A 24,591-nucleotide genomic window follows, 5' to 3' on the forward strand; every position below is an offset into this window, starting at 1 on the left:
TTTAAAGAATATTCCTAAGGAACGTTTGGGTAGGCTAGGACTATATTCCTTGAGGCACAGGCTGAATGGTGATCGTGTAAAATCATGAGGTGAATAGATACTGTGAATGCAAAGTTTTTTTCGCAAGTCAAAAACAAGAAGACATCGGTTTAAGGTGAGAGGGACAGGGTTTAATGCAAACCTGAGGGGCATCCTTTTCTCTCAGGTGGACATATGGAACGAGCTGCCAGAGGAGGTAGTTGAGGCAGATACTATAACAGCAAGTACATGGGCCAAGCGTGGGGAAATGAGACTAGCTTAGATGGGGCATCTTGCTCAGCATGAACAAATTGAGCTGAAGGGCCTGTTTCAATGCTGTATGACTCTGGGAAATTGCAACATGGCTATGTAGTGTTTGTTCAATTGTAGTTAGTGGAAGGCCAGAATTTTCTTTGCAAATCATTTCATCCTGGATGGGAGGATGGAGGGTGAGATTCAGTGCTGGGTTTCCTTTCAGTTGGTGTTTGGTATCAATGACCAATACCATTTCTCCAGAATTTACCATTTCACCGCCTGGAGCAGCAGAACCACATTGAGACCATTGGGCATGTGGAGAAAATAGCAGGTTGGGGAGGTGATGTGCTGACTGATTGGGAGATTCTGTTCTTGCTAACTTATAGAGCATGATGTGTTTTTGTGTTCCATCACAGAGAGCCGCTTAATACTTGACGCATTTGCACAGCAATGCAGTCGAGTCCTGACTCTCCTGAAAGACAATGGAAAACTTCTGGACACCAACTATCCTCAAGTGGTTTCAAGTGTGAAAAGGGAGAGTGGATGCTACGAAGAGCACACAGGACAGTGCCAGCTTGTCAGAAGTGGCCCAGTGCAGCCACTGACAGGAGGCAACCCGGATATGGAATTGGAGTACGTGCAGAAGAAACATCAAACCTCAGCCTTGCTGCGAGTATTTACTGACTCCCTTCAGAGTTACCTCCTAGCGGGGGGCCGGCCTTCACAGAGTAACATGGAAGCAAGCGAGTGCAGTCACATGACGGAAATGGATCCACTTTCCTCGTCTCCTACCCACACCCTGGGAGGGTGGACATCCCCCGCTACGTCCGAATCCCATGTTCATCCATCATCAACGTTTCCTGAGGAGGAAGAAGAGGGTGGATACTGTCAGAGATGCCAAGAGTTGGAACAAGAAGTAGTTTTACTTCAACAGGAAAATGAGGAGATGAGGAAAACCTTGGATAGCATTCCAGGTGTGTAAAGCCCTAACTGGCCATTCTAATGCTGTGCTGTCATACCAACAGAGCAGATGTCAAATGGTGTTGCATTTACACCAAATATTTTACAGGCAGTCTGGAAGTTTTGGTACTGAGACAAATCTTAAATCTCAGATTTAACTCTCACGCTTATAACTGTTGCAGGAATAGTTTTCTCGGACAGAAACACAAAGTCCAAAACATGGTTAAATGACTGCAGTGTACCCAAGCAAATGTTTTACCTCTGGCGCACACACAGTGGCATTAATTCATTGACAAGATAAAATCAGGTTGACTTAATATGATCTGGTTTCTCTTTGCCTTTGTTTAGTTTAGAGATAAATTGCGGAAATAGGCCCCTCGGCCCTTCAAATCCGCGCCGACCAGTGATCCCCACACACTTACACTATCCTACACCTGCTAGGGACAATTTACAACCAAACCAAGCTAATTAGCCTACAAACCTGTATGTCTTTGGAGTGCCGGAGGAAAACCGGAGATCCCGGAGAAAACCCACGCAGATCATGGGGAGAATGTACAGACAAGCACCCGTAGTCAGGATCGAACCCAGTTCTCTAGCGCTGTAAGGCAGCAACTCTACAGCTGTGCCACCATGCTGCCCTTCTCTCTGAGGGTAGTGAATCTCTCGAGTTTTCTACTCCCAATGGTAGTGGAGGCCAAATCATTAAATATATTGGGAATCACAAACATTTCAAAGATCGAAGAGTTGAGGGATTTTGGGGAATTGGCACAGAAGAGCATAGATCAATGATGATCATATTGAGTGGTGGGGACGACTTAAGTGGTCGAGTGGTCTGCCCTGATAGTATTGCCTTGTGTTCCTTGCAATAATCAATGTGATTGCAAATCTTGGCAGCACAGTATTGCTGTCACTTGTCACTTTGCCACTTACTCCGCCCATCTGTCAATTAAATCCTCCTCACCTGTATCCACCTATCACTTGCTAGAACTTGTCCTGCCTCTTCCTCTCTTTCCCAATTTTCTCCCCCCCATCCCCCCCCCATTACAATCAGTCTGAAGAAGGGTCCAGACCCGAAACGTCGTCTGTCCATTTTCTCCACAGATGCTGCCTGACCCACTGAGTTACCCCAGCACTTTGTGTTTTGAACAATATTTGCTGATTGGATTCTGGTAAGTCCAGCCACAATATATTTCTTCTATCTCTGGTAGAATTCATTTATAAGATTTGCAAATGTATGTTGCAATGTTTGCACTTGTCACCATTCACAGTATAAGCCATATCATTCTACTTTCTTCCAAGATTTTCATTCTATCGGCATGAGAGCAGTTTTGGTTGCACAGATGTTCCTTGAGCAATAACTTCCAAATCTTTATCCAGGTTCCGGCTCTTCTGATGCAGTGGTGGGAGGTTATGTACAGAGACTTCCTTGCTGAGAGTTAAGTGTTTGTTGGAATATATGAGTGCGGCAATTCATATGTTAGCATCTTACAATTATTGAAACTAGATAGTCCATAAAATAACAATTTGATCTTATTTAGATTTTGCCTAGCTGAATGATGGACAATTTCATTTAATCAATTTTCCCCATGAGTTGATTATTCAAAATGCTTTTCTCCCATGCAGTGCCCTGCCAGACCGTTCTTGATTATTACAAGACTGTCCTTCAGCACCACAACCAACTTGTTCAACCAGTCTCAGAGGAGCAGCCACCAGAGGTAAGCACTTCCCATGGAAAACCAAGTTCACAATGATTTCTTGTACGGTACACAACCTTTTATCCGAAAGCCTTGGGACCAGACACTTCTCGGATTTTGGAATTTTTTCGGATTTCGGAATGGAAGATTTTTAGCGTAGATTAGGTAGGTAGCGCGGGCGGCTTGAAAAGTCTGGAGCGGCTGCCTCCTTCCCGGAGACCGGGGAATCATTGTAAATCATTGCTTAAATGTTAGTCAGTTAGTTTGGAGGGATTTTATGTGGTGGGGGGGGGGGTGAAGGAGGAAACTTTAATTCTTAGTCCCCTACCTGGTCGGAGAGGCGGGGAGCGGGCAATGCCTTACCGGGTCGCCGTGCGGTAAGCTCCGGAGCGCTGTGGCCGCCGACTCCAAACATCGCGGAGCTGGGGCAGCGGGCGTCCAGCCGCGGGCAGCGCCGGTTGGAGCTCCGACCCCAGCGAACTCTACCCCTGGCTGCGTGGCACTCCAAATCCAGCGCTGCCCGTGGCCGGACGCCCGCAGCCCCAGCTCCGCGATGTTAGGAGTCGGCGGCGGCCACAGCGCTGGGATACCAGCAGGGAGCGGGCAAAGCCTTACCGGGTCGCCGTGCGGTAAGCTCTGGAGCGCTGTGGCCGCCGACTCCCAACATCGCGGAGCTGGGGCTGCGGGCGTCCGGCCACGGGCGGCGCTGGATTTGGAGCGCCACGCAGCCATGGGTAGAGTTGCCGGGGTCGGAGCTACAACTGGCGCAGCCCGCGGCCGGACGCCCGCAGCGCGCAGCCCCAGTTCCGCGTTGTTGGGGGTCAGCGGCCACAGCGCTCTGGAGCTTACTGCACGGCGACCCGGTAAGGCATTGCCCGCTCCTCGCCTCTCCGAGCAGGTAGGGGACTAAGAATTAAAGTTTCTCCCTTCACTCCCCCCCCCTTCACATAAAAGCCCTCCAAACTAACTGACTAACATTTAAGCAATGATTTACAGATATTTAAGTGTCCGGGGACCGGGGAGGAGGCAGCCGCTACAGTAGTACAGACCTGGGTTAACCGTGGGTCGTTTTGGGTCAAGTTTGGCGCCAAACGCGAGCTTTGGTGTGCAGACGGCATCCTGGAAAAAATGTCCGGTTTTCGGAGCTTTTCGGTTTCCGGAACTCCGGATAAAAGGTTGTGCACCTGTACTTTGGAGAGATTCATCTCATTTGAGTGCCAGTGACACCCAGAAATATTGCCACTGTTTCTCTCTCCACAGGTACTGACTACAGTGAACCTCCAGCATTATCTGCTTTATTTCAGATTTCCAGCAATTGCTGTTCATTCACTTTTAGTCCGTCTCTTTTGACATTGATGCTCAACATTGAGATTGCACGATCTGTTTATCTTAATTTCTTTCCCCCTAAGCAATGTTAACTTTCAGTCTCTTTTTCAGTCTTATCAAAAAATACACCCAGGCTTTCTAAATGTTGCTTGTAATTTAAATGATGGTTCAAGATATCGTAATTCTTAAATATGACATCAATGACTAACAAGTGTAACATTTGACAGCAATGGTTTCTATTTATGAAGATATTAAGGTTAGACATGTGATTTAATTTTTGGTTCAAAACTTTGCGTGCGGTGAACAAATTAATTTTATTTGTTCTATGTTATAAAGTGTAACAACAAACACAAGTGATAAGTGTAAGAACTCTGTATGTCTGAGTCATCAGATTAGGCATCAGTCCTGCAGCCCCCCTCTGGACCTTATCTATAACTGCGTCACTTCAGACATGGTGGGGAACAGAACAGAACACAGTACTTTGGTCATGGACTGACCAGTCATTTGTGCAGAGTTAGAACACTGTTCAGCGACTGCTCCTGAATGGTTCCATAGGAACAACTTTGCACTTCTGATCAACGCTAGCCTTTTCAAGCTCCACTGACAATATAGATGATTCCTTGAACTGGGAGCAGTACAAAACTGATTTATTAACACATTACAACTTTAGTGAACCTCAGTGTGTCTGCAACTCTAAGCTTAATAATTTCAATAATTTTGAAAGGATTTTGTGGCCTGGTAGTACTAAGTAAACAAAAGAGGCAATTTTTAATGTAGTATTGAATTCTTATGTTTAACACAAATGATATAAATTTGTGATTTCAAAAGTTTCTTATCTTCAATTTTCAGGGAAACAAGCAGTTGTTGACCAACTATCCTGTGCATATCACCAGTAAACAATGGGACGAGGCTGTCAATTCATCTAAAAAAGATGGCCGCCGGCTACTGCGTTACCTCATTCGATTTGTGTTCACAACAGATGAACTGAAGTATTCATGTGGTCTGGGGAAAAGGAAACGATCTATGCCACTAGGAGAGCCAGGACCTGAGCGACGACCTCTCGACCCAGTCAAAGTGACCTGCCTCCGAGGTACGCATTACAGTATCCATGTTATAGAATGGATGTAAACAAGAGACCACATGTGAAAAGCCGACAAAGAAATGTTGAACAGCAGAGCATGGTGGACATGTATGATTTGTGCTTCATGCAATGGCATTGGCAGTGCACACATTGTGCACACAAAAGTCTCTCCTCTTCAGCCATAGTTGGACAAGGTGAAGGAATTCAGGTCACAGGATTTGTGGCAAGATTGGTTGTGGGGCCTGAGGTGGGACATCAAAGAAAAGTGACTGAAAAGTATTTATTTAAATATAATGTTTGCAGTTGGTTTTAACTCCCACTTTACTCTGAGAGGCTTTGCCGTTGAATCTCACTTCACTCAGCTGCCCTCTTTTGCATTTTAAAAGATCCATAGAGCCTTTAAATTTTCAATAATACTAGACTAAGTGCAGACCCTTTGGGTCTGCTCCCCAACGCAATATTCCACCACTGACCCATTCCCCCAACGCAACCCGTTCCCCCAACACCAACCCGATCCTCCAATGCAATATTCCACCCCAACTGCGCAGGCGCGACTCATTTCCCCTGATCCCCCAGCATTCTCTCCCCCTTCTGCACCCTCCCATTTCTTTCTCCTCTCCTCCCCTCTCCCCAATCTCTCTCCCTCACCTCTCCCTCCCTCCATAACTCCTCTCCCCTCCCTATCCCACTCCTATCCCCCCTATCCTCCCCACTATCCCTCCTTACCTCCCCCACTGCTCTCCTCTCAAACTGCTCGGCCACTCTGCAACCCGACTCTCCCTCCCTCCCTCTGCCCAGTCCGGCTCAGCTGCCGCTCGGTCCATCCACGTCCTGCTCGACTGCCCACTGTTGCCGCTCGGTCCTTCCCCGCTTGTCCACCCGCCTACCTGCCTGCCAGCTTGCTGCCACTGCCGGGCCTGTCCCGGGGGGGGGGGGGGGGGGGGGGGGGAGTTGGTGTTAGTCACGGTGGGCACCACGGGTTTTGACAAGCTGATGGAGAAGATCTCCTCCGAGAGGGCTGTGAGAGTGAGTTAACGCAACGGCAGCGGCAGCGGAGGAGATGGAAGGTCACAGCCATTCACCCGGGGGGATGGATGAGTAGACGGGATCATCATTGCCGCAGAGGGCAGGCGGGGGAGAAGGGTGAGTGAGGGAGAGAGAGACGGGACCAGGGCCTCTACTGAATCCCCCCCCCCCCCCACCGGCCGCCGCCTGTAGTGGGGGAGACGGTAGACAAGTTACTGTGAGGAGGGGAGAGAGCAGTTTGTGAGTGAGGTGGGAGAGGCCGCGGTGCAGGAAGGGGCGTCGCCGTCCCAGCCATGGCATTGACTGACAAGAGAGGAGACCAATCTGCGTGGAGCTGACTGACAGGAGAAGAGACCAATCTGCGCAGGCGCGGTTTTTAAGGTTTTTAAAGCTTAATCATTTTTAATATATATATACCATTGATCGGAACAAAACTTGTTGCACTTGCAGCACAGGAGAATGGTGAGTAAGGTGGCGAAAAATGATAATTAATGCAGTTCTTTTTCAGATCAGTCTAGACCAATACATTATAACTAGTTGAACAGTTTAAAATACAGCAAGAGGTGCAAAGAAGAACTTGTGAAGAGAATATGTAGATTAATGTTTCTGGTTGGACCCTTATTGTGAAGCAGATGCAACATTTGGGGTGAACTGAACCAATGAAAGAAGACTGGAGGCCTGAGGATACATTACTGCACACATAATGGAATTACTTGTAAAATCTGGTTAATTTAAATTTCAAGCAAGGTTGTTAGATAGAATTTCTAACAATTAGCTAATTATAAGCCAATGATTAGGTGCAGTGTAAAATTACTATTGATTCCTAGGCAGTGAGATTTGTCTGCTAAAATTTAGTTAATATTGGATTTGGACTCAAAGTAAAATTAATCAGGAAGGAGTGGGATTGATATGCATTTGAAATGCACTATCACGGAAAATTAATTTAATATTCTACTTGTGTTAAACACTGAAACTTAGTCATACCGTCATAAAGCTTGAAAACAGACCCTTCGGCCCAACTTGCCCATACCGATCAACATGCCCCATCTACATTATTCCCACTGCCTGTGTTTGGCCCATATCCTTATAAACCTCTGCAAAGATTTTTTCAATGTGTGATAATACCTGCCTTACCTACCTTCTCTGGCAGCTCATTCCATTAGACTGTCCTTTGTGTAAAAAAAAGTTGCCGACTGGATAGAAATTAGAAATATCAATTCTGTTGGCTAACCAGGCCCATACGAAGCTTTTCATAAAGTGGAGGTGGCATGACAGGATTACAAACATTTTATGTGAAATAATGTGCACACAGCGCACATCACGAGCGTGAAGCCCCTCTCGGCCGGGGTTCAAGGCCCACTAAGGGCCCTGGAAGCTCTGGGGTTTTAAATGCTCTCTGGTGAGGAATTGTAAAGGCAAGAAGACACTAATTGGTGTTATGTACAGACCCCCAAATAGTAGCCCGGATGTAGGGTGTAAGTTGCAGCAGGAGTTAAAACTAGCATGTAACAAAGGTAATGCCACTGTGGTGATGGGGGATTTCAATATGCAGGTAGACTGGGAAAATCAGGTTGGTTCAGGACCCCAAGAAAGAGAGTTTGTAGAATGCCTCCGAGATGGATTCTTAGAGCAGCTTGTAATGGAGCCGACCAGAGAAAAGGCAATTCTGGATTTAGTGTTGTCCAATGAACCAGATATGATAAGAGAACTCGAGGTAAAGGAACCGCTTGGAGGTAGTGATCATAATATGATTAGTTTTAATCTGCAATTTGAGAAGGAGAACGTTAAATCGGAAGTGTCAGTGATGCAGTTGAACAAAGGGGACTATGAAGGCATGAGAGGGGAGCTGGCCAAGGTAGACTGGAAAGGGATCCTAGCAGGAATGACGGTGGAACAGCAATGGCAGGAATTTCTGGGCATAATCCGGAAGACGCAGGATCATTTCATTCCAAAAAGGAAGAAAGATTCTAAGGGGAGTAGGAGGCAACCGTGGCTGACAAGAGAAGTTAGGGATAGAATAAAACTAAAAGAAAAGATGTATAACACAGCAAAGAGTAGCCGGAAGCCAGAGGATTGGCAAACTTTCATAGAACATAAGGAAACAAAACGGGCAATACGGGCTGCCTGGATGAAGTACCAGGAATATAAAGAAGGACAGTAAAAGCTTCTTTAGATATGTTAAGGGAAAAACAGTAGCAAAGTCAATTGTGGGTCCCTTGAAGGCAGACACGGGTGAAATTATTATGGGCAACAAGGAAATGGCAGAAGAGTTGAATGGGTACTTCGGATCTGTCTTCACTAAGGAAGACACAAAAAACCTCCCAGATGTACTAGAGGACAGAGGATCTAAGGGGGTAGAGGAACTGAAAGAAATGTTCATTAGGCGAGAAATAGTATTGGGTAGACTAATGGGACTGAAGAATGATATATCCCCTGGGCCTGATGGTCTGCATCCCAGGGTCCTCAGGGAGGTGGCTCTAGAAATAGTGGACGCATTGGTGATCATTTTCCAATGTTCAATAGATTCAGGATCAGTTCCTGTGGATTGGAGGATAGCTAATGTTATCCCACTTTTCAAGAAAGGAGCGAGAGAGAAAACGGGGAATTACAGACCAGTTAGCCTGACTGGTAGTGGGAAAGATGCTGGAGTCAATTATTAAGGAGGTAATAATGGGGCATTTGGATAGCAGTAAAAGGATTAGTCCAAGTCAGTATGGATTTATGAAAGGGAAATCATGCTTGACTAATCTTCTGGAATTTTTTGAGGATGTGACAAGTAAAATGGATGAAGGGGAGCCAGTAGATGTAGTGTATCTAGACTTTCAGAAAGCCTTTGATAAGGTCCCGCACGGGAGACTGGTGACTAAAATTACAGCACATGGTATTGGGGGTGGGGTGTTGACATGGATAGAAAATTGGTTGGCAGACAGGAAGCAAAGAGTAGGAGTGAACGGGTCCTTTTCAGAATGGCAGGCAGTGGCGAGTGGAGTGCTGTAAAGGCTCTGTGTTGGGGCCACAACTGTTTACCATATATATTAATGATTTGGAAGAGGGAATTAGGAGCAACACTAGCAAGTTTGCGGATGACACAAAGCTGGGTGGCAGTGTGAGCTGTGAAGAGGATGTTAGGAGGTTGCAGGGTGACCTGGACAGGTTGAGTGAGTGGGCAGATGCGTGGCAGATGCAGTATAATATAGATAAATGTGAGGTTATCCACTTTGGTGGCAAAAACAAGGGGACAGATTATTATCTCAAACGGGGTTAGGTTAGGTAAGGGGGAGGTGCAGCGAGACCTGGGCATCCTTGTACACCAGTCACTGAAAGTTGGCTTACAGGTACAGCAGGCAGTGAAGAAAGCTAATGGAATATTGGCCTTCATAACAAGAGGATTTCAGTATTGGAGTAAAGAGGTTCTTCTGCAGTTGTATAGGGCTCTGATGAGACCACATCTGGAGTATTGTGTACTCTCCTAATTGAGGAAGGACATCCTTGTGATTGAGGCAGTGCAGCGTAGTTTCATGAGATTGATCCCTGGGATGGCGGGACTGTCATATGAGGAAAGATTGAAAAGACTAGGCTTGTATTCACTGGAGTTTAGAAGGATGAGGGGAATTTTATAGAAACATATAAAATTATAAAAGGACTGGACAAGCCAGATGCAGGAAAAATGTTCCCAATGTTGGGCGAGTCCAGAACCAGGGGCCACACTTAGAATAAAGGGGAGGCCATTTAAGACTGAGGTGAGAAAAAACTTTTCCACACAGAGAGTTGTGAATTTATGGAATTCCCTGCCACAGAGGGCAGTGGAGGCCAAGTCACTGGATGGATTTAAGAGAGAGTTAGATAGAGCTCTAGGGGCTAGTGGATTCAAGGGGTATGGGGAGAAGGCAGGCACGGGTTATAGATAGGGGACGATCAGCCATGATCACAATGAATGGCGGTGCTGACTCGAAGGGCCAAATGGCCTCCTCCTGCACCTATTTTCTGTGTTTCTATGTCTATGTTTCTATGATGCATTCTGAGCCTTATTTTGGAGCATTTTTGTTCCGAATGTATGACCAATATTTCAGAAATAATTTTGGTTGAGTCAAGAGTAATGAGTGAGTGGAATTGGATGATTGGGGTCATTGTTGTATACGTTTTTTTAAATCAAGAATTGTTGTCCTTGTTTTAATAATCAAGTCGTACTGTTGTAAAATGTTATGTAAAATGTTATAAAGGAGCAAATACTACAAATAAAATACTGTTAAGTTTTTGCAGTAAAGAAATCCTTTCTTTAGAAAATGTTTTGTGTGTTGATTTGATTGCCTGTTACTGTTAGAACGTACTACACAGAAACTGGATTTTTGATAGTCAGTATTTTGCATGCAGCCTCATGTATTCTCAAATATTTTTGATTCTCCGTACCCTGGGTAAAGGACTCTGTGCATTCACCCTGTCTATTCGCCTCATGATCTTCTACACCTCTATGGGCATTGCACTGAGGACATCGCTGAGAATATAAAATCCCAGCATATTCGCAGAAGCATCATCTTGCGTATTAACCACCCTGCCTGTCGCTATAAACATCTGGCACCCACCCACCTATGTGTCTCCCATTGGCCTCATTGGAAGCAGTAAAATGTAGACACTATAAACTGCAGCTGCTGATTTACCAAAAAAATACATAGTGCTGGAGTAACATGGAATTCTCCAATTTTAGGTAAGCATCCACAACCACACACACCCCACGTATTCCCTCCTTTCCCCTGTGCCCACCTGAATGTGTGTCCATTTCTCCCCTTCCCTTCCCCTGTCCTTTTCCGCCTACATTCTTTGTCTGGCTTCACATTCTATTCCACCTCTTATCTGACGCCTTTTGTCATTTCACCTTTGGCCTTTGCCCAACCATCTGCCAATGAACCCACCCCCCCTCCCCCCCACCCTCACCTGTATCCACCTATCACTCGCCGGGCTTTGTCCTGCCCCATACCTCTCTGCTAGCTTTCTCCCCCCCTACTACAATCAGTCTGAAGAAGGGCGCCAATCTGAAATGCAGCCAATCTATGTTCTCCAAAGATGCTATGTGACCTGCTGAGTTACCACAGCACGTTGTGTCTATTTAAGAGTGGAAGCAAGTTGCTTTAACATCAGTAAGCAGAAAAATTACATCCTCCCTTGAAATTCCAAAAGCAATCTTTGCCAGAACTCAGGAGCACATAACATGCCATTGTTAATAATCATAGCCATTTTAATCTTCCCAGTAACCCCAAGCTCCCAAACACCAGTCTGCCCACTAAATCCACAGTCCACTGTTGTCCGGGCTTCTTTTAAAATAAAATTGTCAATACAGAGGAAAAGATGCAAGGATGTTCTCCAAACTTCCTTGTCTCTTCCAAACTTGTTCTGGTGAAGGCTGCATGTCCTGAAATGTTCATTCTGTTTTCTCTTCCACATATACTGCCTGACATGCTGAGTGTTTTCAACACCTGTTGTTGTATAAGATAGGGCTTTGTTGGCATGCCAGCTTTTATTCCCTCTCATTTAAAGACCCAGAACAGGATGGAGATACATTCACGATACATGATTCTTATTATCACAAATGTTGAGAATTTAAACCCTGCAAATACCAAGTAGCAGCAATGTATTTCCAAGAAAGTAAAGTTTGTGCTACAGAGGGCAACCTGTAGTTGGTGGTGCTGCCTTGTCCTTGTTAGAATATCAGGGTACGCAGTTTACAGTTGGGAATGATTGTTCTGAAGATCAATGTACAAAACCCATAAACCACAGGTCACAAATTCTTGACATTTGCACTAACTTGGAGAGCTGGCACGTTATTTTACTTTCTTCCATTTACTGTGTGTTATTTACAGAATTCATCCGGATGCATTGCACCTCCAACCCGGATTGGTGGATGCCATCAGAGGAACAAATCAACAAGGTTTTCAGTGATGCTGTTGGGCATGCTCGGCAGGGACGTGCGGTGGGAACTTTCCTGGGTGGCAGCGGTGCCTATTATGAAGGCTATGACCATCAGATGTCACAGGACGAAGTGTTCAACAAGGGATGCCACGAGGGCGGAGGAGACTGAACCCATACAGTTTAATGTAACTGCCTTGTTGGTGTAGAACATGAATGTATATTTCTCCATGGTTGTATTGGTGTTGCACCAACTTGATATGATGCAAATCAATCTCAAATTAGAACATTTAATTAAAACAAGATTTCCAACAGAAGAAATACCAAAAGTGACCTCAGAGGTTAACCTGCTTTGACTGTGATTTATTTGGTAAATATCCATTGTCTTGAACATCCAAAGTGCAATCCCAGGCTTGGGACTGAGGAATGTTACTTACTCTGACCAAATAAGAAAAAATAGCATTCAGCCTGAATAAGAAGATAGCATACAATCAAAATAAGACTTTAAAAATAGTTTGCTTTATAGGTTTGTTTACAAGCTCTAAAATCTGCACAAAATCAAAAATAACTTTGAATGAAATATATCAAAGCTAATTCTGGGCAACTATAATTCTGGGCAACTCACGAATAGAAAAAGATTACTGTTAAAATCTGGAGCCTGACCCGTGTTGATGGTATTACTAGCAGTAAAACAGAGTTTAGGAATTAAGCTTGTAGTCACAAACATCATAATAGTGTGGTGATATGGTTTACAATATAGGAATAGTTTATCGTCACATGTGACTAGGCACAGTGTGATTCTTTGCCTGCATACACAATGTGTACAAATATCAGGTCTTCCACGCTCCAGTCGACCCGCGAGGCATCGCCGCCGCCACCGCCGCCCCATTTCACATCCGCGTGGCGCCGCCGTGGGCTCCGTCGCCCGCTTCTATCCACGAGGCCCCGACCCGGGCTTCTACGCAGTGACCCAGGAGGCATCGAGATAAAGGCCTCCGGCAGCTTTCCCAGTCCACAGCCGTGGCCCGTCGGCTATAAAACTTTGCCCAGTCTACCATCCTGTAAATTCAATTCTCCCCCCTCCCTGATTCTCAGTCTGATGAAAGGTCTCGACCCGGCTATTTCTTTCTGGAGAGATGCTGCCTGACCCGTTGAGTTACTCCAGCATTTTGTCTATCTTTGGTGTAAATCAGCATCTGCAGTTCCTTCCTACACAAATTCAATTCTTGCCCTAGTTTCAGTTACCTACTTTTAAAATGTAGCATTTCGGAATTGTAGCGCCCTTGCCAAGGGAATCATGTAGAAATATAACGTAATATCTGCAGAATGACAAACAAAATCGAGGCAGGTAAGTAGCATTCCCTTCAGCAATGCATATCTGCCAATTATCTCACACACTGGCTTTGGTTATATTGCACTTTGTTTGAATACCTTCTGTCCATGTGCACAAATGCACTGACATTGAAAGTTGCAACATTTGTAATACTTGTATTAAAACTAATTTCATTAACGAAATTAATTTTAAACCGTTAGTTTCTTATCAACTTTCAAATTGACTGTTATCGAGGCATTTGACCCCATTTCACGTTCATAGTCGGCCGACATGCTGATTATGACGACTGGATTATCCTGTTCATATTACTAAACCTTAATTGTTAATCTGCTAAGGTTTTGCACATTTGAATAAAGCAGAAAACAATAAGAACCAAGGAACGCATTATTCTAAGGTATATAAAAAATGCAGGAGAAACTCAGCGGGTGAGGCAGCATCTATGGAGAAAAGGAATTGGCGACGTTTCGGGTCGAGACCCGTCTTCAGAAGGGTCTCGGGGGGCGGGAAAGAGAAAGGATGTGGGCAGAGGCAGTAGGACCTGTGGCAGAGCTGGGAAGGGGGTGGGAAGGAGGGAGAAAACAAGGGCTATCTAAAATTAGAGAAGTCACTGTTCATTCACCGCTGGAGTGTAAACTTCCCAAACAGAATATAAGGTGCTGTTCCTCCAATTTGCGCTGGGCCTCACTCTGGCAATGGAGGAGGCCCAGGACAGAAAGGCCAGAGTGGGAATGGGACGGGGAGTTGAAGTGCTGAGCAACTGGGCAATCAGGTTGGTTACGACGGACTAAGCGGAGGTGTTCAGAGAACCGATCACCGAGCCTGCGCTTGGTCTCTCCGATGTAGAGAAGTTGATACCTGTAACAGTGGATGCAGTGGATTAGCTTGGAGGAGGTGGAGGTGAACCTCTGCCTCACCTGGAAAGGCTGATTTTGTCCTTTGATGGAGTCGGGGGGGGGGGGGGGGGGGGAGGGGAGAGATAAAGGGACAAGTGTCGCATTTCCTGCGGTTGCAAGGGAAAGTACCAGGTTGTTTTAGGTGGGAAGGGACGAACTGGCCAGGGAATGACGGAGGGAACAGTCTCTGCGGAAAGCAGAAAAGGGAGGAGATGGGAAGATGTGGCCAGTAGTGGGATCCCGTTGGAGGTGGCGAAAATGTCCGAGAATTATGTCGTATGCGACGGCTGATGGGATGGGATGGAAGGTGAGGACAAGGGGGACTCTGTCCTAGTTACGTATAGGGGAAGGGAAGTAAGAGCAGAGCTGCGGGATATAGAGACTTGCCTGAATGCATTATTCTGGCAGGAAACATTTGTCGTTTAAAATGAAAAGGAAACATGATCAGATGTGTCTTAAATGTCATCCTGCATTAACAGTCAGAAGACTTCTATATTTTTATACTTTAAACACTGAGATTTTGTTTACTTTTTTTATTTTCAAACATATTGTAATCCTGTAGGAAGGTTACAATGAAAAGGGTTTTTTTTGAGTGATAAATATATTAGTTTGGTTAAAGAGAGAACAATTCTGAAGCTTTGTGTTAATGTTATATGGTGAAGATCAACAGAAAGATGGTGTCTGGTGATAATCTGAAAATATACTCAAAGTACTGTTGCTTCATTTGTACATTAGATTGAAAAGGTCATTTGTCAGATGCAATCATTCACCAGAACTGGTATCATATGGTTGGAGAAGCTTCTTTACATAACTGACCAAAACTTAGTAGATTGAAAACCCTCTTAAGTGCTTTAATAATTTACTTAATAACAATGTAATATTTTAGAAAGTACTGGAAGGTGTAAAGTTTCCAGGAGATTGTACGGTCATTTCAAATCCATTATGAATGTCACACGATAATATGTTGCACTGTGAGATATTAGCAATGGCTCAAATGGTAGCACTGCTGCCTTCCAAGTGAAAGGTTGTAGTTTCCAATGCAACTTCAAGAACTTGAGTGTCAAAACCAAGTTGACACTTCATTGAAGCCACAATGCAGATCTGTAATGTTAGCATGCCACCTTTGAGATAAAACATTAATCTGAAGCCCTGTTTCCATTTGAGATGGATGCAAACCACCTCGTGGAACTATTCAGATAAACAAGTAGTAGTCAAGAGTCAAGTCAAGAGTGTTTTATTGTCATACGTCCCAGATGGGCCAATTAAATTCTTACTTGCTGCAGCACAACAGAATATGTGAATATGTAAACCTAGAACATAATGGGGGGAGAGAAAAAAATAGAAGTTAAATAAATGGCACATATAGTGCAATAATAATAATAGTCTTTTGCAGTTCAGAGCTCAGAGCTAGTGTGTCTCACAGCACCAAAGACCTATGTTCAACCCTGACATTAGGGGCCATCTGTGTGGAGTTTGCATATTCTCTCTGTGGTAATTTAATTGGCTACTGTAAATTGCCCCTGATGTGCAGGTGAATTAGAATTAAGTGAGAAGAAAAAATGGGATTAATATAGAACCAGAGCAAGTGGGTGGTTGAAGGTCGACATGGATGATGGGCCAAATACCCGGTCTTAGTGCTATGTGTCTCTGTGACATGAGGATGCTCTTTCAGTGATCATCAATTTTCATTATTTAACCATCACTTCATTATCATTACCTTATTCCTTCTTGCGGGACCTTGTGTGCAAATTGACTATTGTTTATCATAGAATTGTAATAAGACAATGGGAGGCTATTGGGTTCATCATATCCATGCTGACGTACCCATGTTCTTTCATTGTAACTCTACATTCTGAAAATATAGTAAATTGGGACTTGCTAAGTGTGAAAGAAAGTTTAGAAATGCAAGTTTGCCTTTCCAACTGATGTGGTCTGTGCAATAGTACTCATCACTACTGAGGCATTCATTCTTTAGGTTTGACTTTATTATTGCCACGTGTACCAATGTATGCAATGTTTCATCCATTCAAAACAAAGCTTTTAACTGTACCTCTTATACAGGTGACAATAATACATTTAAATTTTATTTCTAAAAGCCACAATCAATTCCTTACTGCTTTGTATGATTTGGGGTCAGACTTTGACCTGACTGTGTGCCAATCATATGGATTGAATTCCTGTGAACTTCCAGCACTGTCCATTAAATTTAATCGAAATTTTGACCACAGTGCAGGCTGCAGAACAATACAAGGCAGTTATAATACAAGATGAAGACTTCAGTCATAACTAGAAACCTAATTGCCACTACAATTATTTTAAAAATGTGCCCAGGAGCTGATTAATTTATAAGCCAATTTTCAGTTTTGGACCTTTTAATATTATTTTGTTACGTTTTCTTTCTCAAAAACATCACTGGCTTTCCCTTCTCTCTGTGCTGCTCTTCTCTGGTTGATTTTTGTACAGACATGTGAGGGGCAATTTTACTATAGCCTCATAGTTAGTACCCATGTTTGCATTTTGTACTATGTTAACATCACTCCTCGATGTTAGCATTCCCCTTGGAGAAAACCTAAAGAACATTGAAACATCTCACTGGGATTCCAGCAGATGAATTGATTCAGCACTAACCAGTGATTAAATCCAGTTCAGTACAAATTACTGTGTTTGGAAATATGGAATATATACATATAATGTATGTTTCATTGGGGAAGGGAGAGCAAATCAGAGTAAGCAGAAATATTGCACCCAAAGCTCTCTGGGTCCCACGGGCTGAGTGGAGCTTACTGCTGGGTACATGGAATTTGAATTTTCTCAAAGAATGAAATGAAGACAATGTTGTTTAAATTGTTCATTTAAAATATGCTTTGATTTGAACATTTGTTTACATTAATCTGCTCCTTGGCTCCGATTGTTTTTTAGGCACCAATACCAGGATACATTATGACAGATAGTCCAGTTACGTTTCAACAGACCATTGAATCTGATTTATCATGTTATCATCAGAAAATATTGTATGATTATCAACCATTAGGAGGTCATGTTGCAGTTGTATAAGACATTGGTGAGACCACATCTAGAAAATTGTGTTCAGTTCTGGGCACCATGTTATAGGAAAGCTTGAAAGGATTCAGAAAACATTTACGAGGTTGTTGCCAGGACTAGAGGGTGTGAGCTATAGGGAGAGGTTGAGTAGGCTGGGTCTCTATTCCTTGGAGCGCAGGAGGATGAGGGGTGACTTTATACAGGTGTATAAAATCATGAATTGGGTAGACGCTGAGTCTCTTGCCCAGAGTAGGGCAATTGAGGACCATATGACATAGGTTCAAGGTGAAGGGGAAAAGATTTAATAGGAATCCGAGGGGTAACCTTTTCACACAAAGGGTGGTGGGTGTATGGAACAAGCTGCCAGAGGAGGTCATTGAGGCTGGGACTATCCCATTGTTTAAGAAACAGTTAGACAGGTTCATGGATAGGACAGGTTTGGAGGGATATGGACCAAGCGCAGGCTAGTGGGACTAGTGTAGCTGGGACATTGGTGGCCGGTGTGGGCAAGCTGGGCCGAAGGGCCTGTTTCCACACTGTATCACTCCATAACTATAACCAAATATTACTCTTCCTGCCACAGATCAGATGCATTTGATCTTCAACCTTTGGTTAACAAGGAATATCATCCATGGGATAACTTATAAGGATAACTTATAACTTTTCCCTTTTTGCAGCATTAGTGTGACTGGTCAGTGCAGTGAACAGTAAATGTAAAATCTTGTTAATTGTGAAGGATTAGTAATGTTAGCATTCTCACAAGTGTACTTCTCTCTGTCTTAATTAAACGTGCACTGATTTGAAACAGAGACTTTTTGTTACATGTTGACTATGTCTTTCTTTGGTAATGTGTGTAATCTCAGTGTAGCTTTTACGTCAATTGTTGAGACCAGCCACACTCAATTCATGGTGCACATATATGTACATTACTGATTTGTCTCTGATATCTGCATTACACTTGATGTTTTAGAATCTTCCAGTTTTGTGGTTGTCTTTTTTTTAAATTGAGCAGCAGGGGAAGAAATTGTACACTTGTGATTTTGTATGTAGCGATTTAATCAGTCGTCTGCACTTGGGCGACATCTACCTTACTATCAACTAGCTTCAAAACGCAATGAGAGTAATTTCATGATTGTTCTGTCAAATAAAGACCTTAAAATAGCACACCTAATTTTCTCTTGTTTGGTATCATTCATGTTAATTTTTTTTAAATTGAGTGAATTTTGTTGACCTTGTACAGGTCATCCAGGGAAGGAGCAGTATGTTCATAAGTCATAGCAGAATTAAGCCATTCGATTGAAAAGACTAGGCTTGTATTCACTGGAGTTTAGAAGGATGAGGGGGATCTTATAGAAACATATACAATTATAAAAGGATTGGACAAGCTAGATGCAGGAAAAATGTTCCCAATGTTGGGCGAGTTAAAAACCTGGGGCCAGTCTTACAATAAAGGGGAGGCCATTTGAGACTGAGGTGATAAAAAAACGTTTTCACCCAAAGTAGTGAATTAGGGGAATTCCCAGCCAGAGGGCAGTGGAGGCCAAATCACTGGATGAATTTAAGCGAGTTAGATAGAGCTCTAGGGGCTAGTGGAATCAAGGGATATGGGGAGAAGGCAGGCACGGGTTATTGATTGGGGACAATCAGCCATGATCACAATGAATGGCAGTGCTGGCTCGAAGGGCCGAATGGCCTCCTCCTGCACATATTTTCTATGTTTCTATGGTCCATGAAGTCTACTCTGCCATTCAATCATAGCTGATTTAGTCTTTCCCTTTCAACTCAGTTCTCCTGCCTTCTCCTCATAACCCCCAGATACCAATACTACTCAAACCTATCAATCTCCACCTTAAAAAATATCAATTGACATCCTCCACAGACTTCTGTGGTAATGAATTCCACAGATTCGCCACCCTCTGCGTAAAGAAATTCCTCGTCTTTCTAAAGGTCCATCCTTTTATTCTGAGACTATGGCCCCTGGTCCTAGACTCTCCCACATGTGGAAACACCCTCATCAAATCCACTCTATCCAGGCCTTTCACAATTCATAAAGGTTGCATCTTGAGTATCAGTCTGTCTCTGCTGATAGAAAATAAAGTCAATCAGAATCGTACTTTTCAAATATAGCTGTAGTCTGTGCAACTGCACAGCATAGATCAATTTACTAAAATCAGTTCAGTTTAGTGTCACGGGTACTGAGCTAGAGAAAAGCTTTTGTTGCATGCTATCCAGTCAGTAGAAAGACAGTACATGATTACAATCGAGCCATTTACAGTGTATAGATATATGATCAGGGAATAACATTTAGTGCAAGGTAAAGCCTGTAAGTCAATCAAGGATAGTCTGAGGATCGCCAAAGAGGTAAATAGTAGTTCAGCACTGCTCTCTGGTTGTGTTGGGATGATTCAGTTGGGGCAGATTTGAGAGGAGTTTAAGACGATCATATTTAAAGTAGGCCATGTTGCTGCAGGAATAGAGATTTAAGAGTGTGGAGCGATTATAGATCTGCTTCTGTGGCTTGTCTGGGTTGGGCACAGTTTTACATTGTACTTGGGATAAAGCCAACATGAGAACAGCAGTATTTTTAAAATATCTGGTTGTTTTGAAGGCATTAGTCTGGAACATGTAGTGAAAAGGACATTGGGTTAATCAGTGCTTATGCTCATTATTTTCTATTGCTATCTTTAAAATTGGAATGCATCAGGAAGTCAGAAATTACCTTCTCCTGTCAAAGCTCTATTCCTCTTTCCAGCAACTGCCTTTAACTAAATCAGACTTTTCACAACCAAGTCTTTCTGTGACCAGGTTTCAGATCCTTAATATCGGGTGGGGGTCAGCTGGTGGAATTCTGCCATGTCACATGCCCTAATCCAGGATAACTGTGCTTCCAATTCTGGCCTCTTCTTCATGTCAATTGCATCATCACTCAGAGGAATGAGTCTAGATGCAAAGGATCTTAAGTGTTGTTAAGGATGCCTGCCACACTGGCCATTCCCTCTTCCACTGTCTTCGAGAAGATCCATGAGCTTGAAACACCACATATCCAGATGTTAAAATAGTTTCCTCCCCATTGGTATCAGAATCCGTTATCATTAACATTCCTCTTTTGTATGAGGCTCAAACAGTACGCAAGGCAATAATGATATCCATTATCTTTACTGTGCATACTGTTTATATGAGCTTCATGCAAACAAGGAATTTTGTTGCACGACCATAAACTAATCATTAAAAGCCTATGACCATGTTTTTTTAAAAACATTTTTGCTCTGAATGGCAGAGCAACTTACATCAGAAAGAGGCCAAGTGTGGAAACATTTTGATTATTTTGTTTGTTTAATAATCCACCAATGATGCATCTTGGAATGCCTGAAAGGCTGCTTAAAATGGAAAACTGCTTTACATTAAACCTTGATTGACACTCCTGAATGGAGACAAGAAACTGCAGATGTTGGAATCTTGAGCAAAACACAAAATGCTAGAGGAACCCAGTGGGTCAGGCAGCATCTGTGAAAGGAATGGACAGGTGCAATTCCAGGTCAAGACCCTTCTTCAGACTGAAATGTTATCTGTCCATTTACTCCACAGATACAGCCTGACCCACTGAGTGCCTCCAGTATTTTGTGTTTTAATACTGAATGAATGTTGCCCTGTTGAAAGTGCCTGTTACAGATGAAACAATAAGTCATTCCAAGTGAGCAAATTGATTCCATGCCATTACTTAGTCAATCACACTGTGAGAGGAAAAACAGCTTTCAATCACAAGCTGTTGCTACAAATTATCATGCACAACTCAGTGATTGTATCACAGCAATGATTATACCAAGGAGAATGTTGTTAGTTGTAATGTGCATTAGGACAACGTGACCATGAGAAGTGCTATATATATTCAAGGGTTTATTTTCTCTATCAAGTGATGTTAAAATACTTTTGTCAATATCAACATAATTAGTGGTGCAGGGCTCAATGATCATCACACATCTTGTTACATATTCCCAACTTTACATGTTTATCGGAAATCTTTTTATTCTGATTGCTATAATCCAGTTCCTCTTCCTTTACATGATATTTCTTTATATTTAGATCCCCATTAATCTTTCCCACTTCAGTCCGTATTTTTGTATTCAAGTTCACCGGTATCAGAAAGCCAAATTAACGTTTGTGTATTTGTTCTATTCTGATTACGGTGAAACTTAATCTCTGATCACAACCTGCACCAAAATTCAATCCAATCAAAAATGCTTCATTCTATACTGTTGCTATGTACAGTGTCCTCCATAATGTTTGGGCCAAAGACCCATCATTTATTTATTTGTCTCGGTACTCCACAATTTGAGATTTTTTGTAGAAAAAAATCACGTGGTTAAAGTGCACATTGTCAGATTTTAATAAAGGGTATTTTTATACATTTTGGTTTCACCATGTAGAAATTACAGCAGTGTTTATACACAGTCCCCCCATTTCAGGGCACCATGATGTTTGGGACATAGCAATGTCACTAAATGAAAGTAGTCATGTTTAGTAGTTTGTTGCATATCCTTTGCAGGCAATGACTGCTTGAAGTCTGCGATTCATGGACATCACCAGTTGCTGGGTGTCTTCTCTGGTGATGCTCTGCCAGGCCAGTATTTCAGCCATCTTTAACTTATGCTTGTTTTGCGGGCTAGTCCCCATAGGTTTTCTCTTTAGCATATAAAAGGCATGTTCAATTGGGTTCAGGTCAGGTGATTGACGACCATTTTTTAGCTTTGAAAAACTCCTGTTACTTTAGCAGTATGTTTGGGATACCACCAGGGGCACCACACGATTGGCAGCTTGGTCAACAGTCTATCTGTATTTTCTTCTTTTAAAAATTTTTTAGTGCATTTTAAAAGTTTGTGTAAATGTTCTCCGGCAGGGAGGGAGAGGGGGAGGTCGGGGGAAACTTTTTTTCAGTTTCTTACCTTGACAGAGATGTGATTTTGTTCCGTATCGCATCTCCGGTCGCTCTGCGGCCTACTATCAATGGAGCTGGAGGCCTCCTCGGACTGACTTTGAGCCCCACCCCGGGGCGGAGAGTCAATCCCTTGCCTGCAGACTTTACCAGCGCAAGCTCGCAGTCTCGGGAGAGGCTAAGTCGGGAGCTCCAACGACGCAGATATACGACCAGTCCCGACGCGGGGTTCAATCGTCGGCGTGGGGGAGCTGACATCCCCCCGATGCGGGGGGCCCAAACGCCACCAGCTACGGGAGTCAAGATTGTCCCGTCAACGGAGGGCTCATGGCCCCCGACTGCGGGAGAGCAAAGAATTAACTTTTTTTCCACCTTCCATCACAGTGAGGAATGTGGAGGAGTCAGTGTGATGGATGTTTATGTTAAAATGTATTTTGTGTTTATTTGTTTGACTGACTGGCAAATATAATTCCTCGTATGTTGCAAAACATACTTGGCTAATAAAGTATTATTGTGATTGTCTTGCTGTAGAATGAACTGCCAGCCAATGTGTTTTGAAGCATTTGTTTGAAATTGAACAGATAGAATATGTCTATACACTTAAGAATCATTATGCTACAACCATCAGCAGTTGTATCATCAATGAAGATAAGTGAGTCAGTACCTTCAGCAGCCATACATGCCCAGGCCATAACACCTCCACCACCGTGTTTAACAGATGAGGGGGTATGCTTTGGATCTTAGGCAGCTCCTTCTCTCCCCCATACTTTGCACTTGCCTTCACTCTGATATGTTAATCTTCGTCTCATCACTCACAAGACCTTTTTCCAGAGTACTTTGTGGCAAACTGTAACCTGACCATCCTATTTTTGCAGCTAACCAGTGGTTTGTATCTTGCAGTGTAACCTCTGTATTTCTGTTCATGAAGTCTTCTGCAGACAGTGGTCAATGACAAATCCACACCCGAAGAGTATTTCTGATCTGTCGGACAGGTGTTTGGGGATTTTTCTTTATTATAGAGAGAATTCTTCTGTCATCAGCTGTCGAGGTCCTCCTTGGCCAGCCAGTCCCTTTGTGATTAGTAAGATCACCAGTGCTCTCTTTCTTCTTAATGATGTTCCAAACAGTTGATTTTGGTAAGCCTAAGGTTTGGCTGATGTCTCTAATAGTTTTATTCTTGTTTCTCAGTCTCATAATGGCTTCTTTGACTTTCATTGGCACAACTTTGGTCCTCATGTTGATAAACAGCAATAAAAGTTTCCAAAGATAATGGAAAAACTGGAGGAAAGACTAGGTTGCGAGAGCTCTCTTATACCTGCAATAAGGAGGCATTTAAACACACCTGGACATTTACAAACACCTGTGAAGCCATGTGTGTAAAGAGGTATTATCAACACACTGTGACTTTACTTCTTTTATTCATACTGTGGCATTACAGAGAGCACTAGCTGTACGTGGTCTGTCACGGAAACTAGAGAGCGATATGTGGGTGGGGAGGTTGTAATTATACTTGTGATATGGGGAGTGGTTAGTAGTGATGAGGTAACTATATTAAGGGTCACTTGCATGTATCATCCACAATGTGTCCCAAACATTATGGTGCCCTGAAACAGGGGGACTAAGTATAAACACAGCTGTAATTTCTACAAGTTTAAACCAAAATGTATAAAAATACCCTTTAATAAAATCTGACCTCATACACTTTAACCACATGTAATTTGTTTCTATTACAAATCTCAAATTGTGGAGTACAGAGGCAAATAAATAAATAAATGGGAATTTGTCCCAAACATTATGGAGAGCACTGTATGCATTCACATGTTTGGCCCCAAATGTATCAGATAATCGTACATCAGAGGCAAATTCAGATCCAATGATAAGATCCAAAGAGCAGAATTTACACTTTCTAAAATGTCTATTAATTATGTGTCCTTGGTAAAAATGCACAATTTAAAAAACAAAAATTAGTCACACGTTCAAAATCTTTAATAAGTTTATGATGTAAATACAATTAAATATAATGCACTACTCTACAGTATTAACCCAGAAGAACATATTTCATAAATGATTAGTTCTTGAGAGAGATTAGTAAATTATACAAGAGTCAGGAAATGCCTGGGAGTTGCACCTGCTCT

The 24,591-nt window shown here is 43.1% G+C and overlaps 1 protein-coding gene across 1 annotated transcript in view; it reads left to right on the plus strand.

The window, feature by feature from the left end:
* LOC129698082 (BEN domain-containing protein 4) overlaps window positions 1-14,088 on the plus strand; it is a 44,906-nt gene extending 30,818 nt beyond the window's left edge. Inside the window, exons 2-5 of the mRNA XM_055636949.1 lie at window positions 690-1,247; window positions 2,857-2,948; window positions 5,103-5,343; window positions 12,213-14,088. Of these exons, the coding sequence (XP_055492924.1) occupies window positions 690-1,247; window positions 2,857-2,948; window positions 5,103-5,343; window positions 12,213-12,430 (1,109 nt within the window). The 3' untranslated portion in view covers window positions 12,431-14,088. The remainder of the gene's footprint in view (window positions 1-689; window positions 1,248-2,856; window positions 2,949-5,102; window positions 5,344-12,212) is intronic.
* Window positions 14,089-24,591: the final 10,503 nt, after the last annotated feature.

This window comes from Leucoraja erinacea, chromosome 1 (genome assembly GCF_028641065.1).
Source record: "Leucoraja erinacea ecotype New England chromosome 1, Leri_hhj_1, whole genome shotgun sequence".
In the NCBI taxonomy this organism is placed as follows: Eukaryota; Metazoa; Chordata; class Chondrichthyes; order Rajiformes; family Rajidae; genus Leucoraja; species Leucoraja erinaceus.